At 39.1% G+C, this 25,100-nt stretch overlaps 1 protein-coding gene across 8 annotated transcripts in view; it reads right to left on the bottom strand.

The window, feature by feature from the left end:
* MED13L (mediator complex subunit 13L) overlaps positions 1–25,100 on the bottom strand; it is a 211,102-nt gene that overhangs the window by 96,736 nt on the left and 89,266 nt on the right. For all 8 annotated transcript variants that reach the window (XM_068654318.1, XM_068654312.1, XM_068654314.1 and 5 more), the window contains one exon: positions 1,245–1,329. In XM_068654318.1, coding sequence (XP_068510419.1) covers positions 1,245–1,329 — 85 coding nt within the window. The remainder of the gene's footprint in view (positions 1–1,244; positions 1,330–25,100) is intronic.

Below are 25,100 nucleotides of genomic sequence, written 5' to 3'. Positions count from 1 at the left end.
AGAGATAGTGACCATTCCAGACTGGGAATTGAATTCCTGTACTTTTATTCACTTTGTTTTAAAGTAGTCTAGTCTGTTACTTGCATTAAAAATCCCCTAAAAAGACTGATAAACAGAAAAATAGGAAATACAGCACCTAATCCTACACCTGTGTAGGCAACTACTCAACGTGCTAGCAGGCACGAACAGGTAACTGATAGTCATGGGGAAGTTATTATGCTCGTGGAAACACAGCCTCATGAACGTAATGCAAATCTGATTACTAGTAAGTAGATCAAAGCAAGCAGTATACTAAATGAGACAAGATGAAAGTACTTTCAATTAGCTTGCTTTCAGAGAAAAATATTTACTGCTACATTCTGCAAAATTACTCTAACACAGAGATACAAGAGATGCATTACATTTTTTTTTTTATTTTTCTTATATATTAAAAGAAAAGCAGGAATAGCCTAGTGACACTTAATTCTGAGAAGATTTCCAAATATGTAACAAGAAGAGCTGAAATAGAACACAGAAAAGATGGTGTAGACCTGAAGAATAGCAACAACAGACACGGAATCAAATGAATAGTCTGGGTGCAGTGTCACACACTGAAGGACTAACAAGCTATTCTTCTGGATGCTTATAATCTGATAGCTAGGTTAAGAAAAAGTCTTAAGTGTATTAATAAATCACAAAATAACTTTGCAGTCAAAGCCATACACATACAGTGATTTAAAAATGATTCAGACAAAAAGCTAGGTTACACTAGGGCAGTGAGACAGAACTGTTAAACTTCACCCTGAATATTGTACACAAAGTTAGTCAGGTTGTAACATGCATGTAATTAGGATGACTGGAAGAATGGAATTAAGATCTTCTAATATCAGCTGCTAAGATACATACTATTCAACCTCAAAGGGGCTAGGGATGTGATATAATAATTCTATGCAAGTATCCTTCTCTGTAAGAAGGTGTAAGTTACACATATTTTTAACCATTTGAAACAGTTCCCCAGCAAGAAGAATCTAAGCAGAAAAATATATTGATATTATTTATCGTACGTTTAATTAATCTGCACAGACTTTTATGATACATTACCAGATTCAGTGACTTATGAGATCCATTTCTACCCTGCATTTCTTGTACTGAAGCTCTACCTCTAAAAAAACTATTTTAAGATCAGTAATATAAATGGTCCATAAATATTTCATTTTTATATTTAAAATACTGCAGGATTTTGAGTGTGATAGAGAATTTCTTACCTTTCCAGAAGATTATGAATTGCTTTGAAGAGCAGGGTCCTACACTCATAGGAAAGTCCATTCTCCCACAATCCTTCTTCCACCACTACAAAAACATAAATGTCAACATGCTCAGAAGAGGGAAGTACAGACATTTCAATAAACACAACTCCAACATTTCCAACAGCAACACGTTTCATAAAGCTATTTCAATTATTGAACACTGCCAGACTAGATCTAAACGTTACTAGCTGAAGACCCCAACTTTGAATTTAAATCATAGGAAGAAAACTATATAAAAGCAAACACATTTGTTGATAGTAAAAGTACTCAATATTAAAAATGGAGGGGAGGAGTTCATGATCATTCTTTGCTGAAAGATCCTTTAGAATTTATGTGCAGATGCAGATAACATGAATCAAAGGAGTAAAATCAATTCATACAACTTAAGAAATATTAAGAACTCTGCCAAACTCTCACTCATATGCAATTGAAGTTCCTGCATTGTACTGACTGAAACTGCAATGAAAATGCACAGCTGATTTTTATTCCAAAAAATCAAAATTGAAAATTTGCTAACAGAGCTGCAAAAATTTATGAGTGTGAAAAAAAAAAGCTATTCATCTCCCTCAGTGGAATGCAGCATAAACTAGCCACCTGAATGAGTATCTGAAGGATCTACAAACCTCAGAAATATCTGCTGTCCTCATTCCACTGCTTTCGGATTCTAAAACTACCGAAAGTAAAAACATTTTGGGGATACCTGTTCTCGATTCTGTACCTCCTGGCTGCAAAAGATTTAATCTTAGCCACAGTGCAAAAGCAAATGATTAAATATCTTTGTCAAGGAGTATGGATTTGTTAATTGTCTGAAGTTTTGTCATTTCAATTTAAGAGGAATACTCTGCAGATCTTAAGAAATGCAAACACAAAATTCTACAGCATGTTAAGAACTGAATACTTAACACCCCTCCTTGGCCAATTTAAAGGATGAAACCTTCCAACAGCATGTCTACCATGCAGAGATTGTTATCCAAGTATAGTTTACTCTACATTAGGTGTTTAAAGCAAAGCTTCTAAGGAGTTTCTGCTGTATGAAAAATATTAAGATTGTCAACAGTCTTCAAACTGCAGCTTCAAAGCCTCAAAACGCATCATTGTTCATTATTTTGCTTCTTCTCCCAGTAACCTTAAGTCATATACCTCAAACAAGAAGAGGCACATTTTTTTGAACGTGTAATGTTATGATATGCTAACACTGGTAACAGCGTCTCTCTTTTTACAGGATGAATAAGCCAAGGCTTTAGTACCTAAATCACCTTATCGAATACCACAGTTACTTTTTCAGAAGAATGAAAAAGCAGACTTGTGCTTCTTGGCAAAATCATAAGCCAAACATCTTTCCCTATAAAACCATTAAAGTCCTTTTTAATGCTCGCAAAGGCTTACTATTACTAAATATGTAGTATGCCATAGACATCTAACTACACACTTCTTCACATGAACTCAGATTTAACTTTTAAAACAGTATTCTTAAAAAATCATGCATTTTGAGAACTGTTGATATGTCTATATATTTTGTAGCTACTGAAACCTAAGAAACTGCCTCATGAATGTCTTGCACTCAAAACCAACAGTTGTCAAGTATATACTGTAACATGTAGCTACTCATGAGAGATACCACACCTGATTTCATTCCTATGGAAACCCACACGTCAACACAATTCATTTTTTGTTTAGACAGAGCCACAAATATGGCAGAATTTGTACCAACAGTCACAAGAAACTCACTTATACATGGCACTGAGCAATTCTCAAGTTCCACACTTAATCCCATTAGAGCATCTGTGCCAGAAACAAGCATTGCATTTGCATTAAGAACTTCATGCAAAATGAGAAGGACAGGAATCCATTCCACGTTTTCACAGCCAGTTCTGGTGTTCCCAATCATAACTCGCTGTCCATCTTTTCTTCTGTTCCGAAGTATTCACAACAGACTAATGGGCCCCAATTAAAGAACAGCTCTTGGAACCACTTTCTGCCAGTATAATTCTGCCATTTAATCCAGAAGAAATGAGTTCAGATCATACTGCTTTATAATTTCCTATGTAAAATAGTTTTAACCCTACAGAACATCACTACCAAATTCATTAGGTACTTGGCACTGCCTGGATCGTTTTGCCCTGATCAACTATGTGTGCTACATCTCCTCTGTAGGCTGTGTGGTCCCGCTCTTGTAATTAATACTTCCTTATCCCACTGAAAATGTTCACCTCACAAGTGAGAGCCCATACACGTGCCTGTTACCATGAAAATGGGGGTGAGTGGGATTAGGACTGCAGAATTTCACTTCCTCTCTGCTCTCTGGCTTCCTGATCCAGTTTTCCTAAGAAAAGGGTTTAAATAACAGGAACAAATTACAGCTTCGAGATGCAAATGGTGACCAGTAACAAAACTTGGCAAAACACTAAAACTTAGACTCTCTGCCATTTGCAAAGTTCCTCCCATTGTAACAATAGATCTAGATTTTAGATGTTGAAGAATATTTTGAATTCCTTACACAAGATTGAAGACTAGGAAATAATCGTTGCTCTCTGTCTGTCTGCACAATGATTTGTAATGCTTTTAACACTCGGTGCTTTCAACTTAAGCCCTTCCCTCCAGTTTTTCAGCACTGCCTGGCAGCATTTTCAGGTACGCAACTAACAGAAAGCAGGTGCTACTCAGGTTCAGAAACAAGCTTGTGCCAAGGACCTATATCCTGTCCTGAAGGTATGCTCTGTTACTCTGGTTGAAACATTTCTCTTTAGAGGCAGCAAAGCTGGCGCTATACTACAGCTGTGAAAGCCATCTTACCTCCCCCCAAAAAATAATTTAGAGCAAGAACCAAGTAAAGACTGAATTTTAATAAGTGAAAAAGGATGAGAGAGCAGGTAAGTACTTTTTCCTCCGTGGAAATCAAGAGTTTGGAGAAGCAACAAAGCAAACAGGACAAAACTGCCAGCTTGTGGCTTTCAGACTGGGCAGACAACAGCAGGCTGGTGGAACAGACCAGTCTCTGAAGCCTGTGTGTCATTTCCTCCACCTTTAATGAATAATGGAGCCACCTTAATTTTTTTTTTTTTCCTCCCAATAGCCTTAAAAAAATAGAATGAGAACAACAGCTAGTGTCCAATCCTCACAGTATCATAAGATTAACTCCTTCCAAAATTAAATATCTACATTGTTTTTAAGGCCATCACTTTCCTTGACCTGAGTAAAGAACCATTATTGATGGGATCTGTTGTTTGCAGCAATCCCATTTTGAGTTGGTCATCAGACTGGGAGTCTTAGCCCCTTCCCACCTGTGTGATCTTGTGAGATCTACTGATACTCTACTGGGATAGACGCAGGTATCCCTATGCTTACGTGTGTCCTTCTGTATGTCTGTATATGCTAACAACCTTATCTCATCCTCTGCATATGTACACTTGTCCTTGGCTACTCTGGAACATGAGCAGCTCATCCTTTCCAGTAAAAACAGGCAGAGGAGTTTATCCCCTTCTCACTGTCAGTCCTGTGAGAGAGGTGGTTTAAACACTACATTTCCCAAAAATACACAACATCTATTGTTTTGGTTTTTAGAATGAAATAACCTCCCAGAATAAACAACTTAATCTACTATTGCTCAGTCTCTACAGATCTGGATTCAGGGGCAGGGAGATAACACCGTGGTATCTCTGCCATTAACTGGAACTCTATAAACTGCTTAGTTGAGATACTTAGTCTAACCGTCCTTACTACATCATTCTCACAGTCTTTAAACCCCACAAAGATAAGAGAAAGCCAAAGAAGCATATGGATCTAAAGAGAAGTGTGAAATTTTCAACCTCAAAAAAAGATTCAATAGCCAGTTCCATACAAGAACATTGTGTTCACATCTGAGGAGAACTCATTGCTGTAATCCATACAAGAAAATGAAAATAGCCGCTAGCATTTTCATGTAAAAGGTGATAAAGCACTAAAACCATGTTTTAATAGTTAAAATGGCAAAAAAAAAATACTTCTGTGTAAATTGTCATGGTGCTCTGTAGCAAAACCAGAAGTTAGTTACAGCTGAGTACCTGCCAATTACCGTTATCCGAGGTATGTGTGCATACAGGATTAAGTTAAAAACCTTTTGCTTGCAACACCTGAAAGAGAACCCAACGCGCTGTTTCTCAAGTGAAGTTCCACAGAAAAAATGCTTTTTTATTTTCTCGTTGCTGAGACATTAACAAGAAAATCCAAAAAGGAAAAATGCGTATTTGACAGTCATCATACTGGGTTATGACTGGGGGGGCTAAGGAACTGCTGCTGGTCTCTACAGGACAGGAATTCATCAGTAGCCCTCAGGTATAAAGCTTTTAAGTATGTTTGTTATTTTGTTTTCACTGGCTCCAAAAATGAACAGAACGTTTGTGCTGGTTTTTAACTTCACCCTTACAGATCAGATGTTACATTAAAGGCATTAAAGGAAACTACAATAATTTAGACTTGTATTGTACATTTATAATTTAAACATACATTAATGAGCACCTCAGTTGGTTTGGAGTCTCTTTTTACTTTTAAATTATTGGAGTATTAAGGTCTTCAAAGTGTCCAACCATTTTTATGAAGCCAACCGTGTTCTCAAAAAAGCCATTATAAAAATTTCAAGGAGAAAAGTCACAGCAAAATATCAAAGCAAATACTTCAATAATTTTAGGTCTCCCAGCAGAGAAACTGGAAAGATAATAAGATCTCTGTTCTGCTTCAGTGACCAAACTGACATATTTTACTTAAAAGAACTAGAGGAAGGAAGGAGAGAAAGCAAGTGGAGACTGTGTGGGCATTGCAGAGATAGTTATACCTTTAAGAAATTCAGCCACCCACATTTTAATAATTCAGGTCACACTGCCTTATGCAGTTAAAAAGTGGAATTAGTTTCAAAGAATACATATTTCCTCAGAGCTATGTTACATATTTCCTTTTAATGTATCGTATTGCAGCAACAGCTGAAATGAACGTCTAGACATCAAAAACAGTCTTTATCCCCACCTACTGCTTTTTTACCTCAGGCATCAAAACTAATGAAACCTATTATCCAGAACATTGAGTTCAGTAACCACATTGGCCACTGCAAATATGAAAAAACACTCTGGGACAAGACCAGTTATTCAGCCATTAAAATTACTGAAAATCAATTTCTTGCTGCACACTGCAGAAATACTGATAGATTAAAGCAGGACACATGGGACAAGGAGATTACTTCGAGGGAAGATTACTATGTCAAACTGCTGAGGATGGGGAGTTACTCGGCTACTTAGGACTCACATTTGGAGTAGTGCGTGTTCCCCTTTACTCTTTGATATTTTGTCCCTTTTACCATGCAACACAAAGAACGTGGCTTCTTTTCCTTCCCTGTGTAGACAACTTTTAAAAACACATCACCAAACAATTCAAACAAAATCAGAAATTCAATTACTAAAAGTAAGCATTTCATTTTAATTTTTATTAACTGTGCTCTGAAAACAATATTTCAGAGACCAACCAACATTTCTTCTAAAGAACCGAGTTAAAAGAGTAACAAAGCAATGCAATGGTACATTAATTCTGAAAAACTATATTACACCCATAAAAATCCAATTAAATGCAATGCTATTGATCGATCATTGTTATACTGCCATTGATCACCTTGTAAAATCTGTGTTTGAAGTCATTAGTGATTAAATTGACTTATTACTAAATCAGATTCAACCCACTTAGAGATCTAATTTCCTTGCACTGGTTATGATCGTAGGGAAATTGTACTGCTAACTCTTACAGGACTGAGAATTCATCTTGTCTCTCCATCTCCCAGTCAATTCATCAGCCAAAAACCAACTCAGAAGAAATGCTCACCGGAATAATCCATTTCTTCTAATTTATTTGCAAACAGAACGTGCAGCTCTGAAAATACGCGCTGCCAATCCACAGCAGCACGTACAACGAACGTCCCAACAAGGCATCCCTGCCAGCCTGAGTCCCGCATCGCGGGGCTGGGGCAATCAGAATCTTAATGAAGGCTCTTGCCAGAGATTGCTGGTCAGACGTGACTCGAGTTTGCATTTCAATAGATCACGAGGTTCTATCTGGGCACTAGAATTTTCTGGCAGAGCTGACTATGAAAGTGAAATTGTAGCACTTCAGAAAAAAAGATAAATAAAATCTTCAAAGGCAACAGCTGTTGAATATCACAGGAATACTACAACGCTTTAATTGTTGCACACTGAAACAAAAATTAGCATAATAGCTATTTATTGAAAAACAGATGGTAGGTAAGTATCTGCACTTAGAGTATGTTGGCGCTACTTGCAGCAGTACTTCCTCATTCCTGTTAGGTTTAAAATCATTTTAACAAATATAGATTAGATCTTGCATTGCCTCCCTTCTTCCTGTCCTGGCCTCTCACATTCTTCTACACCTGCACGGTCTTTTTGCCTTTTTGTTGTCAAACACCACAATTCAGGTATTAATAGAGAAATTTTTGCACTCTCACAATCAGCTATGTAACATCTGAAAGGGCACAAGAAACAAACTGGTCACATAAAAATTTCTTTAGTTGACTTCAAAATACTCCAAAAATCACGGGGTAATATCTAACTTCTCCAAAACCAAAATTATTATCCATGAAGTCAGTAAAAACATTTCTGTGTAATTATAGCTCAAGTCTGCTTTCTATGTAGGAATGCAAAATTAGCTATACCAGAGAGCTGAGCAGCTCGCTTCAGAGATGTAAATGTTTCCAAATAAAATAGTTACGCTTGCTGTGTGGTTTTTGCTTTGAATGCCTTTCACAATCACCAGCTCTGTCTCCAGAAAGAGCAAAGTGAACATAAATAGGGCACAATTTTGTATGCAGTTTATGCAGCTTACAGCAAAGTGGGAAGCTGTTTGCAATGTCAATCCTGCCCTTATGCTCCAGAAAATCCCCAAAAAATCCTTGAATTAAAATGTTTCATTTACCTCCTCCCCCTTTTTTTAAAGTAGTTTAATTTTCAAGCTACCTTGTATTATCCACAGAAGCCCTTCCTATAGAAGAAAAGCCAAAAACCAAGTTGACCATAGTGAAAACAGACTACAGGTATGGAGAGGTTCTCACCATCCTCCTCTCAAGAGTTCGGGGGTAAGGATGCCACCAAGAAAGCAGCACTCTCATACAGCTACTCCGGAGAATTTCCGGCATTTCCTCCCACATTTCTGAACTTTTGCCTTCCCATTATAGCTCATTTTGCTCTTCAACTCTTTGGTACAAGTGTATTAAGAAGTAGTTACTCAAAAGAATGCAGAAGTAAGCCAAAGTCGTATAAATATATTTTAAAATATGAATATGCTCCCAGGAATTTCATTTGCTCTCTTCTTCTCCCTTCAGATCTCCATGGTTTCATTTCATTCCATTTCACCAACTTCCAGCCAGTGCAACAACCCTTGTTCCCCACACTAGTTGCACCCCTCAATTTCTGCCTTTTGATCTTCCTAGCTTCAAAGAAATAAATCTACCAAATCTGCGTCAGTACAATCTTCTTCTCTCCACTGATAATGGAGAAAATACAGACCTTTATTTGTCTTTTCTAAAGACAAATGTTGTTTTGCATCGCCCAGCAGAGGGGCTCTGCAGGATGCAACAAGACTGAGAGGGCAGCAAACCTTTTCCAGGAGGTATTCGGGCAAGTCCAGCCACCAGAGGAACACGAAGATTGTTCTTAGAAAAAAATACGGTTGGTATTAATCCATACTTGGAAAGGGAAAGGAACCGAAAGCCTTTCCTCATTTGTAAAGTATGTGAGACGTCACTCCTGACAAGCAGATTGAGCGCTTTGGAAAGCTGCACAGGGATGCTCTTTGCCCTCTCCTCAAGCACAGGTTTGTCTTCAATCTGACCACACAGCTCAGGACAGAGAGCTCTATTTTAACCTGCAACCCACCGAGCCCCTGAGAAGCCCTCTCCTCGCCTCCCGTGAGCAATCGCCCTGCAGCCGGAGCGATGCGGGTGCTCATCAGCATTCCTCCCACCCCCTCGCAGCCCGCGTTTGTGCTTCCACAAGAGTCCTAAGGAGTGTTTTCCAGGAGGCTCAGCCTGGCTGAGGGCACCGCGCAGCGTGACCAAGAGAACAGGGAAACACGATTCATTAGCCATGCCTGGAGAGATAACAATGGGACCGCTTCTTGCTGCCTTTCATCGCTCGCATTTCGATGGGGCGAATGCATTCCTGCTCCACAACAAGCACACTTACAGGCAGGGGAAATAACGAGCATCTTTAAGACAGCCTTCTTTTTTTGTTGGTTTTCAGCCTTACAATATGCTTGCAGGCTACCACAGTTTTTAATCAATACATTAAGATTATAAATTGAATATACACACAAGATCTCCAAGCCAGCCAGAGAGATATTTAGAGGTGTGATGCTGCCAGGTCCCTCCGTGGCCACTTGTACCTTCCTGCCACCCAGCCAGCCTGGGCCTCGGGGAACAGCCAGCTATAATGTTTCATCTCAGTTGTACGCTTGTGTTTGTAACTGAGGAAATACTTGGATTTCCATTCTCCAAAATCCGAGTTTATTTTTTTGCATAAGAATTAAAATTGCACTCATTTCCTTCTCATTCACACGTCCTTCTGGTACTGCCATCCTGCTCTACCTGAACTACTTACAGCTCCTGCGCTACCATTTCCTTCTTTTCCTTCATGCTTTTTAATCTAATCATTACAGAAGTTACAATTTCCATCAAAAAGTCTCCTTGAACTTATTTGCAACATATTACGAGAAGACTGCATTTTGACTTGAGGAATTCCGGAAGGTATTTTGGAGCAGCTTCCCATTTTAAACACCCACCATGTCACACCGACACAGAACTAATGGTTACAGGAGTGGACTACAGCACCAAGCTCAGCATATGGAGAACATCCAAGCTAAGTTCTCCTCTTGGTACTTTTTGAAACCTAGAAAAAGCATTGCTCAAGCACATTTGCTTCTTGTTTATACACCACTTGAAAATAATGTTTCCTGCCTAGCTACTGGAATTCATTATAACAGGGTACACAGGAGTGAAGTACAAAATTGACTCTGCAATTTGTTTACAGAGGAACTTGCTGAAGGAGAAGTTGAAGCAATTTCAACAACAACAGCAAAAAAAAAAACCCAACCACATACAAGCACAATAACACAACTCCAAAAACACTGCCTACCAGCCCCAAATATGCAAGTGGAGAGTAAATGCAAACAATAAGACCAAATTTAATACTGCTGGCTCTGCTTTATTTTGTTTGGTTGTTTGTTGTTTTTTGTTTGTTTTTAATGAAGCACTAAGTTTCAGCTACAATACTGATGTACACTTAAGAAGCAGAGGGTCTTGATTCAGCAGTAGCCTAACAACATCGTGTTTATGGTCAGACTTAGTACTTATATACAAAGTACTGTATCAGAATAAACAGTAAGTTTCCAGAGTCCCAGTTTCGCTACTTTTTTTTTTTTGGAAAAAAAAATCAGTATGCATCTTCAGCTCAGGCATTAAGAGCAGGAGAAGTGGTTCAAATAAAACTTCTAAAAAATGTGACAGTACAAACAGTTTCTCTCATACACACATCTTTTTGGAGTGAACAGCAGACACTCAAAACCACAGCCACAGAACAAAAGGCTAAAAAACATTTCAGAAACAACACGACCAGATTTTTGTCATTTTGTTTATTCTGTACTGGATTTTAGTGCTCCCCAAGAAGAATGCCAAAATATTTTGTGCTCTTCTGTGAGCACAAATTTACTGTAGTTTGCCACTATTTAAACTGAGCTAGAGTGAAATGACAGCTTTTTTGCAACAGCATCATGTATCGAGTCCTCCCAGGGAAGGGCTCTGCTCCTGGGGCAGCTTGTGTCAGGTTTTTTAATACGCTTTTGGCATCTCCTGATAAAGAGCCAGCAGAGGGAGCTACGTGTAGCCGGTTCTTGGACTCCAGCAGGATCTGGTTTTCAGATTGAAAAAAAGGGGATGCAAGATCACAGATGCTAAAAATACATCTTCTGACAGAAATGACCGCATTCAACAACAAATATACAAAAAGTACGCCAATTTTGAGTAGGAAAAGTTTAATCACTTTTTTTTTTTTTCAAGTGAAACCTTCCATACAAAACAGCTTTCAAAGCAGAGTAACTTGCCTGAAAAAAAAAAAAAAAAAGACCTAGTCCCAAGTGTCCGGTACCAAATCTGTATAATGGCCCCTTGAGAAAGGCTAGATAGGTTTAGTCAAAAATCCAAAGATACATGAAAATATTCAAATATCTATTAAGCCTTATGGAATTAAGGGCCATGTGGAGTGTGAAAGACCACAGCTTGTGAACCCTGTCTTTCCTGGAAAGTTTCAAGATTTCTGAGTTTAAAGTTCTCAGTTAACCAGGACAACGCAGTAATAGGAGACTGACTTGGAGGTGGTATGTTTCTGTTTTGTGTTTAACTAACACTGAGCCTCACTAAAGCGACCAGTTTTTACCATCGTGATGTTGGCAGCACCTCTCAGCACAGAAAGCTTCAGCTACAAACCTAACTGCTGCAGATGTGCCCAGACTCTTCCACCTCCTTCCCGGGCTCATTGAGATGGCAAGCACAACACATGGCTGTTTGTACGGCTGGCCTGGTGAAAAGGATGGACAAACACCCCAAACCGCAGTTACCAATAAGCTCCCTAGTGAAAAACAAACCCTCTCCCTCCCCACCCCACCAAGCGCTTCCTTCAAGCTGGGAAAAATACAGATGCTCCTTCTGCCAGAGACAGAAAAACAAATTGGGAGCCCACACGTGATTTTCCTTAAATGGAAGGTTTTACTGTAAAAAAGATAATAAAAGTGACAGAACTTAGCTCCCATAGGGCATACAGCATTGCAGACGAAAAAATGACTGAAGACTCGAAAGCTGTTCTGCAAATATGCAAATCCTTGGAAACATGCACAAGTACCAAGATTTTGCAGGCTACGTGACACCATTAGATCCTTGTCATAATCAGCAAGACTGAATGGACAACTTATTTAGTAATTGTTTAAAACCAGTCCTGTTCTGTAGAGACCTCCCCAGCTCCTACAGGCATTGGTGCAGTCTGGAGGTGGGACAGGAGGAGGCTCCCCGATGAACACAGGGTCTGGCAGAACCAGAACCTCCTTCCCAGCGAGGAAGGATGGAGGACTTTCTATTCAACCCAAAGCGATGCAACTTCAGACTCCTTTTTGTACTTGGGACTGCTTTTAAAAATTAGTTTAATAACATTTGTGACAACCCATCCCCAAAACAATCCCTTTCCTAGGCGTTTCCTGCGCTCACTGCTGGAGTTGTTTCACACGGCCGTGTTTCAATAGGAGCTATCTCCTCACGGCTGGTTCTGCAATGCAAATGTAATATGTTGTTCGCTTTACAGTCTGTTGCCATGGATATTAATGTGATGTCATAAATTGTTATATCTTCATTGCTGAAACAAAATGAAGGGGGTTGCAAGCAGCAGAAAAACAAGAACTCATCTGAGGAACCATATTTAAGAAGCAACTCTTGTACAAGTCAAAAAAGGCACAGATTTATACTTCAGAACTGTTGTACGTTTCTTTCACTGCATAAGAATGAATTTGAAGATTACAAATTACCTATTTAATTTTACCTACACGGAGGGGACTCCCCAGCCCCAAATAAAGCAGTATTTCTGCAGTTTACCTGTTCACCATGTCTGAGAATAGCTGGCTCTGAACTCTCACCTCACATACCGGGCAGTGGCTACACACCCCAGTGATGCCTGTGTGACCTCTTTCCTCTTTTTTCCTTTATTTTAAGCTACTTTTTGGCCCATTCATTACATCTATTGCATAAAATTGGCCACATTGAAAGCAAGAAAACTGCAAGGACCTCACTTCTGAAAAATGAGGGTTGCTGATTGCCCTTAAAAATAATTATCATACAGACATTCCTGCATTTTTGTTCTTCAAGGACTCCAGGAATAAACAAAGATAATATCTGTCTTTGTTTTATTAAAACAGTAGTTAAGATTACAAGTTCATCTATTTTATCTGCACACATACACAAAGAGAGAAGGAAAGAATAATTTAGCTCAGAGAAAAGTATAGTACACCCACTGTTCATAGTCCATTTACATCTTTTAGGATGAAGAGAGAATCCAGGATTTCTCTCATTTTCAATTAGTCAAGCTCTTGTTTAATCTTTTTCCCAAACAGTTTAGCTTTTCTCAAAGTGGATTTAATGAAGTCAAAAGACACACAGCACACAGCAACTGGGGAATGAATGGGCACTTCTGCCTGCTCAGAGCTACCGACCCGCCAAGCAATACACTACGTGGGATTCAGACCCTTCACACGACACAGGGAACATTTTACACCCATTTAGTGCCCCCTTGGTCACCGACACATCCAAGCCTAAATTCAATGACAACAATTTATCTGTTTACAGTGGTATGTAAAGTGTTAAAATGTTCCAACCCTCTTCAAACTTACTTGAATTCTGTATTAGAAAATAAAATAAATCCAAGCCTTTCCATTCAAGTTGGCCATCTGATATATATACAAGACCAGAAAAGAGGACAGATCTGATCTTTCATGATTTAAGATTACTTTCCCTCGTCTAATCTGTAGCTTCTGCTTCCCTGCTCAATCTAATGAGGACTCTTAACCTTTTCCTGTAAGTCTCTCCCTGCTTAGCTCTCCATCATAATTCATTACATACATTTTTGTTCCCATGCCCACAGCAATTTGTGGGAAAAAAAGAACATGGAAAAAAGGGAAATACATGAAGAACCACTTGCCATTCAAATCTCTCCAAACCTCAAATGGCTTCTGAACAGCTGAACAGAGAAAAACATTTTTTTTCTTAGACATCTTAAAACTGAGAAAGGTGTTCTGCAACTACAACTCCCCTGGTCTTTGGATATTATAACTCCTTCTCTTATCACTTGCTTTTGAGATCTGTTACTGGCAATAAAACACACAACGAGCAGTAATCCTTCCAATTCAACAGAAAGCATGATACTGCACAGTGAGGTGCACTTCTTTGGGAGGTTACCATTGCCATCAGCTCTACAGCAGGTGCACACGTGTATCAGGTGTTTTAGAGTTGTATAATAATTAACATATAATGTAGTAATTGTATGTATTAATAATATGAATTAATAATCCATATAGTATGTATAATTCTGCACTCAGAAAGGGTCACCTACACACTGTGCTCCTGTCTCTAATTCAGAAGCTTAAAAGGGCAGAACAGCCACAAGCTGCCATCACCCCAGTAGATACAGTCATTTTCCAGCTATTGGAAACAAAGGGCAGAAGCTAAATGTCATACACAAGATTCAAATTGGGGAAAAGCAGGCAGGCCTTGAGGTCTTGTCTTCCACCTGCCAGACTTCACGCACAAGCGGAGGGTTAGTTTAAGACCAAATGCAAGCCAAAGATCATGGACAGCTTTGCCACACTCCCAGATCTGTTTCTGAAGTGCAACCTGAAGGAAACAAGGAGGGTTACCACCCCTCACTTGATTGAACCTTCTTTTCTGCATACTGGGATTGCGTTACCCATTCCCATTTAGTGCAATCAAGGTTACAGACCCACATTAACTTCTCACTTTCAAAACATTTTTGGGTCAGTATGGCTGAGTTAGATTCCTAGGCCCGGCATACTTCAGAAATGTTGCCCCTCTGCTGCAGGACTGACTGCCAGCCAAAACATGGCTGTGTTGACAAGCTCCAAACAGGTAAACAGCAGCTACTGTAACAAGGAATAATATTAAGAATTAACCCTCCCTCAAGGATAAGGCTATCCTTCCTGCAATCCCAAGTCCAGTGTCAAAGAGTAATAAAAAGCAGGCAAGTCTACAAGCCCACCTCCAAACCCCAAGAACACAGTGTAGCACCATGCAGAAACACCAAACAGAAGTGGCACCAAGGACTGCACAGCCACTTGAGGAACGTCTGCAGGACACAACCCGAGATGGAGGTCCCAGATGTGCCCTGGTCACAGTGCCCAGGCTCTGCCAGCTGGCCCCTGGAACAGACCCAACCAAAGCCACCCAAGGACCCGTGGTGTGGCCACAGCCATGCAGCTCTTCGCCTCTAAGTGCTTCTGTGCTTCTGGCTCCGTGCTCTATTGCATAAGGACACAAAAATGCTGCTTTTCCAAAACCATTATTAAAAATGAGGCTTTATTTTATTTAAAATGTACTCCTGTTTAAAAACACTGCTTCAAAGAGATTGTAATTCAGCCCACTTCATTTTTCCTTAATATTTCAGTAAATAACAGCCATCTATTTATGCATCCTGAAAGAAAGACCTTAGCTGTCAAGCAGAAGGACCTACGCACGGAGCTCTTTGCAAAGACTTAATTGAAATTAGAGCTGACACTGTGATCCCAGCAATCTTTGCATGCCCTAAGCCGAAACTCTGTTCTGGCTGACCATGCAGCCCACGTCGCCGTGCATTAGCTTCAGATACCGCTCGCGCAGCAGTGAAGTGTTTCGTCCTTTTGTGCTTGCCTTAGGCCACAGCCTCCTTTCACGTACATCAAACCATCTCCGCTGGACACTCCAGAAATTTAACAAGCAATCCAGGATGCTGACTGACTAAGATGGGGAATCTGTGAGATCATTAACAAATGCAAGAGAAAAACAAAGTAAAAATCTGTTGCCAGGATGTCTTAAACGACAAGTAGATGCTGTAAGAGACATTTTGCCTTTCTGTCAAAGATTTTTGTGACAAAAATACACATTCACCTATATACCCAACAGACTGCCTGCAAGAACTGTGTGTGTTCTTCGTGTAGTCAATAATCAGCTGGTATTATACATATGATAAATCACTCCCTGAAATCCTCACCTACAGAGGATGGAAGCAAAAATGCTGTACCTTGCTGACTTGGTCATGCTATAGAAGCAAAAAGCAACTCCTGAATTCATACACAAACACTCCCATCATTGCTAAATACCAGTCACAGAGCTCATGTTTAAGCTGTAAATTAACAATGAAAAGTCCCCATCTGAAATACCACATCAAGCTGGCAGCCCTGCTCAGCTTGATCTTTCTTGGCCAAAGCACTCCACTGGCTTGTAACACTTAAACCTAATCTGACAGCAAATGAGGCTTCCAACGGAAAATTACTGAAAGGCTGGGGTTTGCTTATTTTTTCCCCCAAGGAGAAAATGAAGGACCAGAAATGTATCTTGTTGAATATTTACTGAAGTACATATTCCCTACTCTGGTCAAAAGGGATTATCAAACATAATCATAAGATCAATGATAAACGTTACTGACAATCACATTTGTTTTCTTTTACGCCTTCCCCCTTGCTTATTTGATATCCATGTAACCTATAAAATGCCTTCACCTTAAAGAAGAGAGCTTTACAATTACTCTAGATATTAGTCTGCTGGCTTAAAAATCCAGATATAATAAATTTAAGTTTCTACAAAACTTAGAGGTTGTTTAAACAGGGTAGCAAATATGGGGATAATCCCCATTTAATAGCTAGATCCATTTGCTCTGAGCCACCATCTGAAGAATTAGCTCTCAATAGGATCACAGCAGTGCCTCTTTCCCATAAACTTAATTCTACAGATGCATGAAGACTTCTCTAGTACTTTGCAGAAAGCGTAGTGAGAAGCAAAATTTATCTTGATTTTACAAGTAAGCAGTATGTAAGCTCTTTTTTTCCTTCCATTATTATTATTACATTGAAGCATTACCATATTCAAATTGTAAATACACAGTTTTTTTTCTAACAATTATTACAGAAGATCTACAGCTCTAAAGTAATTGCACCACCTCTGTTTTAGTTAAAAATAAATTTAGGAAGCAAATAAAGCCACTACCACTGCATTTAACCTGAATTTCCAGATCTTATTTTGAGTCATGGAAGCCAGGTTTTACTAGTGACTTCAGAAAGGAATTAAAATTAGGTCGGCATGGATAGTTCTGGAAAATTATGTTTATTTACTCATGCAATATTCAAATCAACCAAATTACAAAACTTACCAGAACCTAAGTAGACAACGCATTAAGTTCCTACCTTTACGCATAAGAAATAATTTCACAACTGGTGATAGTTTTCGAGACAGAACAGTAAGAGAGACAGACAAATTATTTAACAAGTACTTAATTTCCACTGGAATTTTTCTCAACATAAAGCAGAAAGACTCTCATACTGCAATGGGAAAACAAGTTTGGTAAAGCAGCATTTTATACCTAAAAATCTCATCCCTGACAAATTTGCAAAGAATTCTCAGCAAATCTGTAAGGCAATATATACTTTATGTTCTCACTACTGTCATTTTTTTTGCTTTTCACAAGAACTGCTTTGAATGTCTTTTCTTTTGACAAGGTGTCATTGCAATGATATATTTATTCTGTATTTAAGACAAATCTACCCCACTCAACTTACTCCTGGTCTCTATATATTTTAAAATGCCTTTTAACATGCTATCAGTCACAGATTAACTCCAGACTTCACTTACTGCACTGCTTCACTGCACGCTGCCAGCAGTAGCTCAAGCCAGCTATCACAGCCATAGCACTGCTACACCCATGGGTGCCACGGGTGGCTTGTGAGACAAGGTTAAGGACAATATTTAGCACATACATGCACCCAGCAACCTCGCAAACATTCTTCATGCTCAGTGTTTGAAACGCTAAGATCCTGATTAACTGATAGCATCTCCTTCCTCGTACTGTTCCAGAAGCTCAGAACCCTCAAGATGTTCTCTCCGTGTCCTGCGTCCTCAGCCAGGGACACCTTACATCAACAACACTCACTCTCAGATATTGACATCAGAGATGGTTAGAAAAGAATCATGACTGTATGAACAATAACATTAAAAAGATCTAACAAGAGGCAGATGTTTATGAAATACAAATAGTTTAAATCACCACTTCGGTCTTTAAAGATGCTCCCCAATACATGCGGCCCATTTCTGTTTCAGGATTCCAGGTTCACATCTTGGTTCACACAAGGTGTCATGTCTGCTAGTAGTACTGGGACACCATCCTCCAACCCCAAATTGGACAAGCAAATAAGATGATAATAGCCAAGTACTGACAAGATTAATGAAAATTTCTTTGAACCTTCTCCTTGCTTAATTCTCAGCAGCTCTCGCTTACAAGAAGTGAGCAGCTCAAAATAGCAGCGATGCTTTCCTGTAACAAACACAGCCAAATGCCATCTACACGGTGACTGAGGCATTTTTGAGATGACTGAACCCCTTACAAGTAATTATGAAATGAGATACTAAGTGAGAAAAGGATTTAAGTATGTGCTTAAGTGATATGCTAAAGAATACAGGATTATTTACCTGTTTTGCTAAACGCACTCTGAGGAATATTTTGGAAGCAGAGGCTACTGAAATACGGGAACCACCAAAGAGTATAGACAGGTATTTGTAAATGAGCTATCTTCGCAAAAGTTACAGAAGCAAATTTACCTAGGCTTAACTAAGGGGAAAAATGAGTTTTCTTTTAGTTTGGTTCATTTTTAAACCACAAGTTGTGAGAAAAGACATGGAAGTGACAGGCATCATCCTGTAGTTGTTTATTAAATTCACTTCCATGTATCAAAGGAAGATGTAGATATATATACACACATAAACAAGAGTTGTCTTATAGTCTTCACCACCCTTTAAAATATCAAATCAATTTTCAAATAGATTCACTACTCACAGAAATATTACAGAAAGCTCCACAGACCATTTTAAACAAAATGAAAAACTACATTAAGTACTCATAATGCTTAGGAATGATACCTTCCAAACTCTGCGATATTCATGTCAAACAAGTGTGCACTGAAGCCTTGGAACACACAAAGGCTTTTCAGTGGAAGCTGTTAATTTAGTACTGGCTGGCTGCCCAGTGGATACCAGAATACATTTTAATCCAAACAACAGAATGGGAGGGAGGAAGCTCAAAAGCAATTTCAAATCTATCAAGATTGAAATATTACCTCAATACAATAACAACATTTTTACTTTAGGAGTTCTGCCAAAAGAGAATAGTTACCCTACAGTAACTATTGCTCTTTGGTATGTTATTTTTAACAGAGGAGTACACCTACCGTCTGAGTTGGCTGTCTTTTGAGCAGCTAGAAATACCAAGGAGTGCAGGGGATCCAACACCTACAAGAGCCATAGGCAAATCGGTCGGGAGGATCCCCCTGCAGACTGCTGGCAAGAGGCATCCTTCCATGATCTTACTGGTAAGGAATTGCAGATTCACCAGTCAAAGAGGTACAGCAGTACCATTTGCCTGATTTTGGCACATGACCCAAGAATTACAGTCAAAGAATACAGTCCTCTTTGCTAGCTCACCTCTCCCACATTTTTAGATTCCTGAAACAAGCAGAGCCAATTTTGACATTAGCTGCAAAGTCCTAGTGGTACAGACAGAAGTTGTTTCAAAACCTCTTTGCTATGCCTCGAAATTCAGCAGAACTGTTGACGACACAAGCTCAGCACCCAAAGCTAAGCAGTAAATTGGAGAGAGAAATTCACTGCAGACGTAACGATGGAGCCGCAGAGCATTGCGCAGCGCAGGCTGCACGCACACCCCAGTAGGCACGAGCATCAAATGTTTTGTCACACAAGACCACACAAAGTGCCAATAGCAAAATATCCAGCAAGGAAAAGGTTCATTTAACAACGAAACCAGAGACTATTGCAATTATATTTGCAAGGTACGATTCTTATTTCTACCTCCCAGTTTGACTCAATTTAACTGATTATCATTTTTTATAGTTAAAGTAGCAGGAGAAAAAAAAAAAAAAGATCTGAGAGAAAGGTTTAGGATGAGTATGCTGTTGTAGGGGGTGCATTTATCTTTACTTGAGCATTAGAGAGGTTTTGCTGTTCATGGATCAGTTATTTATAGCTCATCTGGGCAGCATCCACATCTTTAATTCCGTAACAGCTTTCCTTGCCTTTTGAATTAAAAATTGAACTTTACTCCAACTGATTCTCAAGGGGAAAGCATTAAATGTGCCACATCCTGTCCTTTGTTTCTAGGCAGCAGTGTGAAATAATGTAAAGAGCTAACACAGCCCTGATGATTACTGCATATTTCATTAAGACTCCAACACTCTTTGTCCCACTTAAAGGCTGACTACATGCTTTTGGCCATATGGAGTTAGTTAAGTAGGCCCTGTGATTACTACTTAGAAAAATCTACAACATATACAGATTCTCATACAATTCTCAGTTTAAAAAAAAAACCTTCAATAATCAACCATATATCTAGAGCATCAAAAGGCCCTGACTTCTCAAAACTTATTAAAAGATGTAACAGGACTCACAGCAAGCAACTGAACTGAGGCACCAACGTGCTATGTTTATTTTTGAGCATTGTTTTTACTGAGTTTAGGGAAACCCAGTCTTTTAAAATCAAAAGCAAGTTATTGCTTATCAGGCCACAATACACGGCTGGTAGGTGTTTCCCATGAGCTGCAGGCCACCCTAACCACCAGCTTCTGTAAATGGAGTTGTTGTCCATTGTCTGAGCAAAGCTTTTAAGCACCTTAATTTCGCTGGATCACTTTTTGGCTCTGTAATGAGTCAGAGATGAATTTGTGACCCAAACCCGTTCACTTGGGGTTGTTAGAGGAGACTGCCTAAGGGGTGCAGACCTTCAGCTGTGAAGAACCCGTGAGTCCTGTCCCAGTGGCATGCCACCCATGGGTGCCAGTGCCCGGTCTGCAGACAGTGCCCATTTCCTCCTACTCTCTGGACACAGGAGTGGTTAGTTAAACAGAACTGGGCAGTCAAAATAATTTGGTAATTGTTGTACTGCATCTGGGAAAGGAAGACACAATAACGTAATCTTTATTGACGATTCTATTTAAATTTACAATGGACGCTTTGAAAGCGATCTCTTCCTTCTGCTTCTGCCATGCAGCCACAGGAGCAGCTCTCCTCCTGCCATGCGCCCACGGACCTTTGCCAAGTGAGCAGAGATGGCACTTACCGGCCAGCAGAGATAGGGCACATTGAATCAAGGTGATTTTCTGAGGTCTTTGGCCTGGTAAGTTTCGTAACTGAATCCTGACAATTGCTCAAAACACACTAAAACCACTCATCTCCCTGCCCAAAAACAGACAAAACTAGTATCTGCTGCTGAATTCGGTGCTCGGGTGTTTGCTACATAGGATAACAAAGAAAACTAGAGTGTAAATGATGAAAAAGAAATGGATAGAATTTCTGCAAAGATTAAAGACGACCTTCACCAAATTTTTGCATTTCTTAGCCAGAATTTCTTTTCCAGAACCAGTTCCCTCAGCTCGTCCCAAGCACAGACCTACCTACCAGCTCCTAGTGGCTTACCAACAACTCCGCTGGCCAAGCCTTTAACATCAACTGCCCAAAATGCAAATTTTTTCATATGCTCATAACAGCTTCTTCCCAGTGGCCCAAAGTAAAAGCTGTATTTTCACATGGCTGCACATGAGAAAAAAAGAAAAACAAAACTCTCAAGGCAATGGAAAGAGGAGGCAAGGAAAAAGAACAGAGCAGGGATTGGAGTTTTTGCAGGAATCTTTCACCTGCTGCTGCTCCCCAGGGACACTGTGCTTGCCCTCTCCCCACCCTACAGCCCCCATCTGACACAGGGGAGCCAGAGGACAAGCAGAAGGAACAAATCGCCCACTTCCTCATGAACCAGTGCAAGGAAAGCCCCAGAAGAGAACAAAACCTAACAGAAGAAAAACATCACCTATAATTGCCCAGATCCAAGTAGTTGAAAAATGTTTTCCTTCTTCTCATTAATTTCAATGTAAATTGCAACACTTTTGAAAAATTAACATTATTACATCCCAGCAGAGTACTGCTGCATACATTCATCAGCATACACAACACAACATCATAATCCAGTAACTTTGATTTAGAAGCAGCCCATTTTCAACAGCTAAAATGAGAATCTGATTATTTAACCACAGAGGATTTCTGCCCTGCTCTCGCTCTGGCAGGTTGTTGGTAATACTAATGGAGGATAATTAAAAGTCTTGAGTTTAGAGTTAAACATCTTTATATCAAGCAAGCCTTGCACCTCTTCTAGCTTGTTCATTCAGGCCAGCAAATGTATAGAAGCAAAAGAAATGTGTTTTATTTAATTTTTTTTTTTTTTTTTTTTAATAAAAAAGGTGAGCTCTGCAGATGAGTTACACCAAGAGAATTTACATTTTCTGAAATGGAGTGTAACAGAGCTCATTTTCAGAAAAAAGGGTAAGGATTTTTTTTTCTTGACTTTGTTCCTCCAATTCAAAATGGCTGGAAAGGAGAAAGTTCTCCAAAATTATTCCATAAAATCAAAATAATCAGGAGTGATACTGACAACTGTCAGGTGCTATAATAGCATGTGATTTAGAGCAGCATATATGATACTTTAAAGAATTTCCCTGAGGGGGGTTCAGTGCTGTTCTATTACTTTGTGGCTTATTATAGTCCCGGTATTATAATGGATATTTAAAAGCAAAAGTAAAGAATTTTATGCAGAAAAACAACACTTACAGCATATGCAAAAGCTAGTTTAAGAGCAAGCACAGAATTAGCTATACAGATATTTTTTCAAGTTTGACAGTTAAGCCTTCTGTGCTTGTCATGCATATGCCACATTAGAAAAAATAATATTCTTATGTAGTAGTGAACACATGTTTATTTAATGGCATCTGCCCAGAGGGATGATATATTTTCTAGTTAGCATTCACAGAACTGTTTCTATCAAACTAAATCACGTTTGAAATATCTAGGTTAAAAATGATCTGGAACAGTTTGATTTTCAAAAAACAAGACCTTTTTAACTTTTTAGAATTCAAAAACACTTATTTTTAAAGACATAGTTGCAGTTACTGTGCAACAAAATACCCACGTGAAAATTACAGAGTAAATTAAATAAAGAACATTCTTAAAATGTTTTAATATTTACGAACCGAAAACAAGGTTTTGAACAATGTACTGGGAAATTTTACTCTGTTATTCCCCCAAACCACACTGGATATCCTGTTTGATCTACAACTTTAAGCTAGAACCACAAGGAAATAGAAACTAATGCTTCAAATGAAAACAGTTTGGCTTGCTTTTGTTTTTCACTTAAGAGCTTTTTTGTTTGTTTGTTGTGCTTTGGGTCGTGGTTTTGTTTTTATTATTTTTTTTCCTGTAAGGCAATGGAATATTTTCTACTTAGAGTGTTTGTTAAAGTAAATAATAATATTGCAGAAAAAGATTATGGCTCAAGACTTACTACTTAAAAAGATTTAAAATGTTAGGAAGCATTGGGTAAGGCTCTAAAAATAAAGAAAAATGAGAAACCCTTTCTTTTGTTCCTTTTCCTCTTGTTCATACGATCGTGACTTTAACAAAAACTTAAGATTTGTAAATCTGCACTAACTCTCACAAAGGCCAAACGGTACAAATTCATTCACCTTAAAAGCAAAACCTAAACCTCTCTCCAAAAACCAACCCCCTCTCCCAAACAAATTTTCAGATATATGAGTAATACACATGCATATAAAAGGTTAGTAATTAAATTAAGTGATGGGATCACTTACAATAAAATAGGGCTTGGCGTCTTAGATTCAAATTTGACTGTAACAACTGAGAGGAGCCTGAAGAATTATAACCTCTCCTACATTCTCTACCAATGCTCATCTTTCACTCTGTTCAATTAGTAACATGTAACAACACACCCAACGGCATCCACCCAAGCAAGCTGCTAGCCTGCAGCAAATCTAGTTTTATTCTCAATATTTCTGCAATAATTTTCATCCAACTCAAAACCAAGTGAAGGTGCATAGTTATTGCTAGAGCAGAGGGGTTTTGTGTTTAGCAAATTGAGTCCTCAATCAATGAAACTCCACTTGTCCAAATTCTTCTTACAATTCGGAAAACCTGCCGTGACATTTCTGCACAAAATACCACCAATTACTTCAATCTTTGGATGCAATGGAAGTTACAATTAACCTTACAATTTACAAGACTTAGGTCTCTTTTGCTTTCTAACTTTAAAAATATTTGTTTATGTCAGAGAAAGAAAAATAGTTGTGTTTTTTTTTTTTTATTAAAGCACCCTAAAACATTTGTTGTATCATCAGGCAAAACGACTGATGTTTACCATACTGGAGTCTTTACAGGAATTTCAGACACACCCCAAGTCTATCTACATTCTGGCTGTAATATCAGACAAACGAGAATGCCAATGTGCAGCTGTGTGACCACAGACTCGAACTCTGGCCATTTCTGTCCTGGCTCTCTTTGAGAGGCAGCAAAAAGAAGCAACTACACATAGCTTCTGGATCAGGAGCAGGACAAAATTCCTAGTGAGCAGAATTCACCTACATCCTTATGTGAGCAGACACTATCTGATAATGGCTGCTGTGTATGCCACCCTGCAAGAGCAGGAGCAATTACATACCTTGGTAGAGGCGTGGACTAGGATTTGCTCTCGATTTAATCTGCATGCAGGTCTACTGAAATTGTGACTGAAGGTCTCGGAGACATGCATAAGCTTCTCCCAGAAGGAAATGTGACCCAGTCATGCTTGCTCAACACTTAAGGCAGGAGTAAAACGTACTTCAGATTTCAGAGAAGAGAGTTTCTGCCTGACTGATGATCACTTTTACTCTATGGAAGTCTGAACACCTCTAAGATCCTCAGACTACCATGTGAGGAAAATGCTACAAAAGGCAAACACGGGGTGTGCCTGGGCTGTCAGCATGAACACTATCAGATTAAAAACCAGAACAAGGCAACATGTATGGTGCTACAATCCCATCTCCCTTCATTAGTAAAACCAGCACCAAGGTAGGGGAATACTTGAGGAACCCACCACATAAACACCAGCACAAAAA

The sequence above is a fragment of the Anas acuta genome, chromosome 17 (genome assembly GCF_963932015.1).
Source record: "Anas acuta chromosome 17, bAnaAcu1.1, whole genome shotgun sequence".
Lineage (NCBI taxonomy): Eukaryota > Metazoa > Chordata > Aves > Anseriformes > Anatidae > Anas > Anas acuta.
Note: the sequence above shows the minus strand (reverse complement) of the source record. Positions and strands in the feature narration are given on the sequence as shown.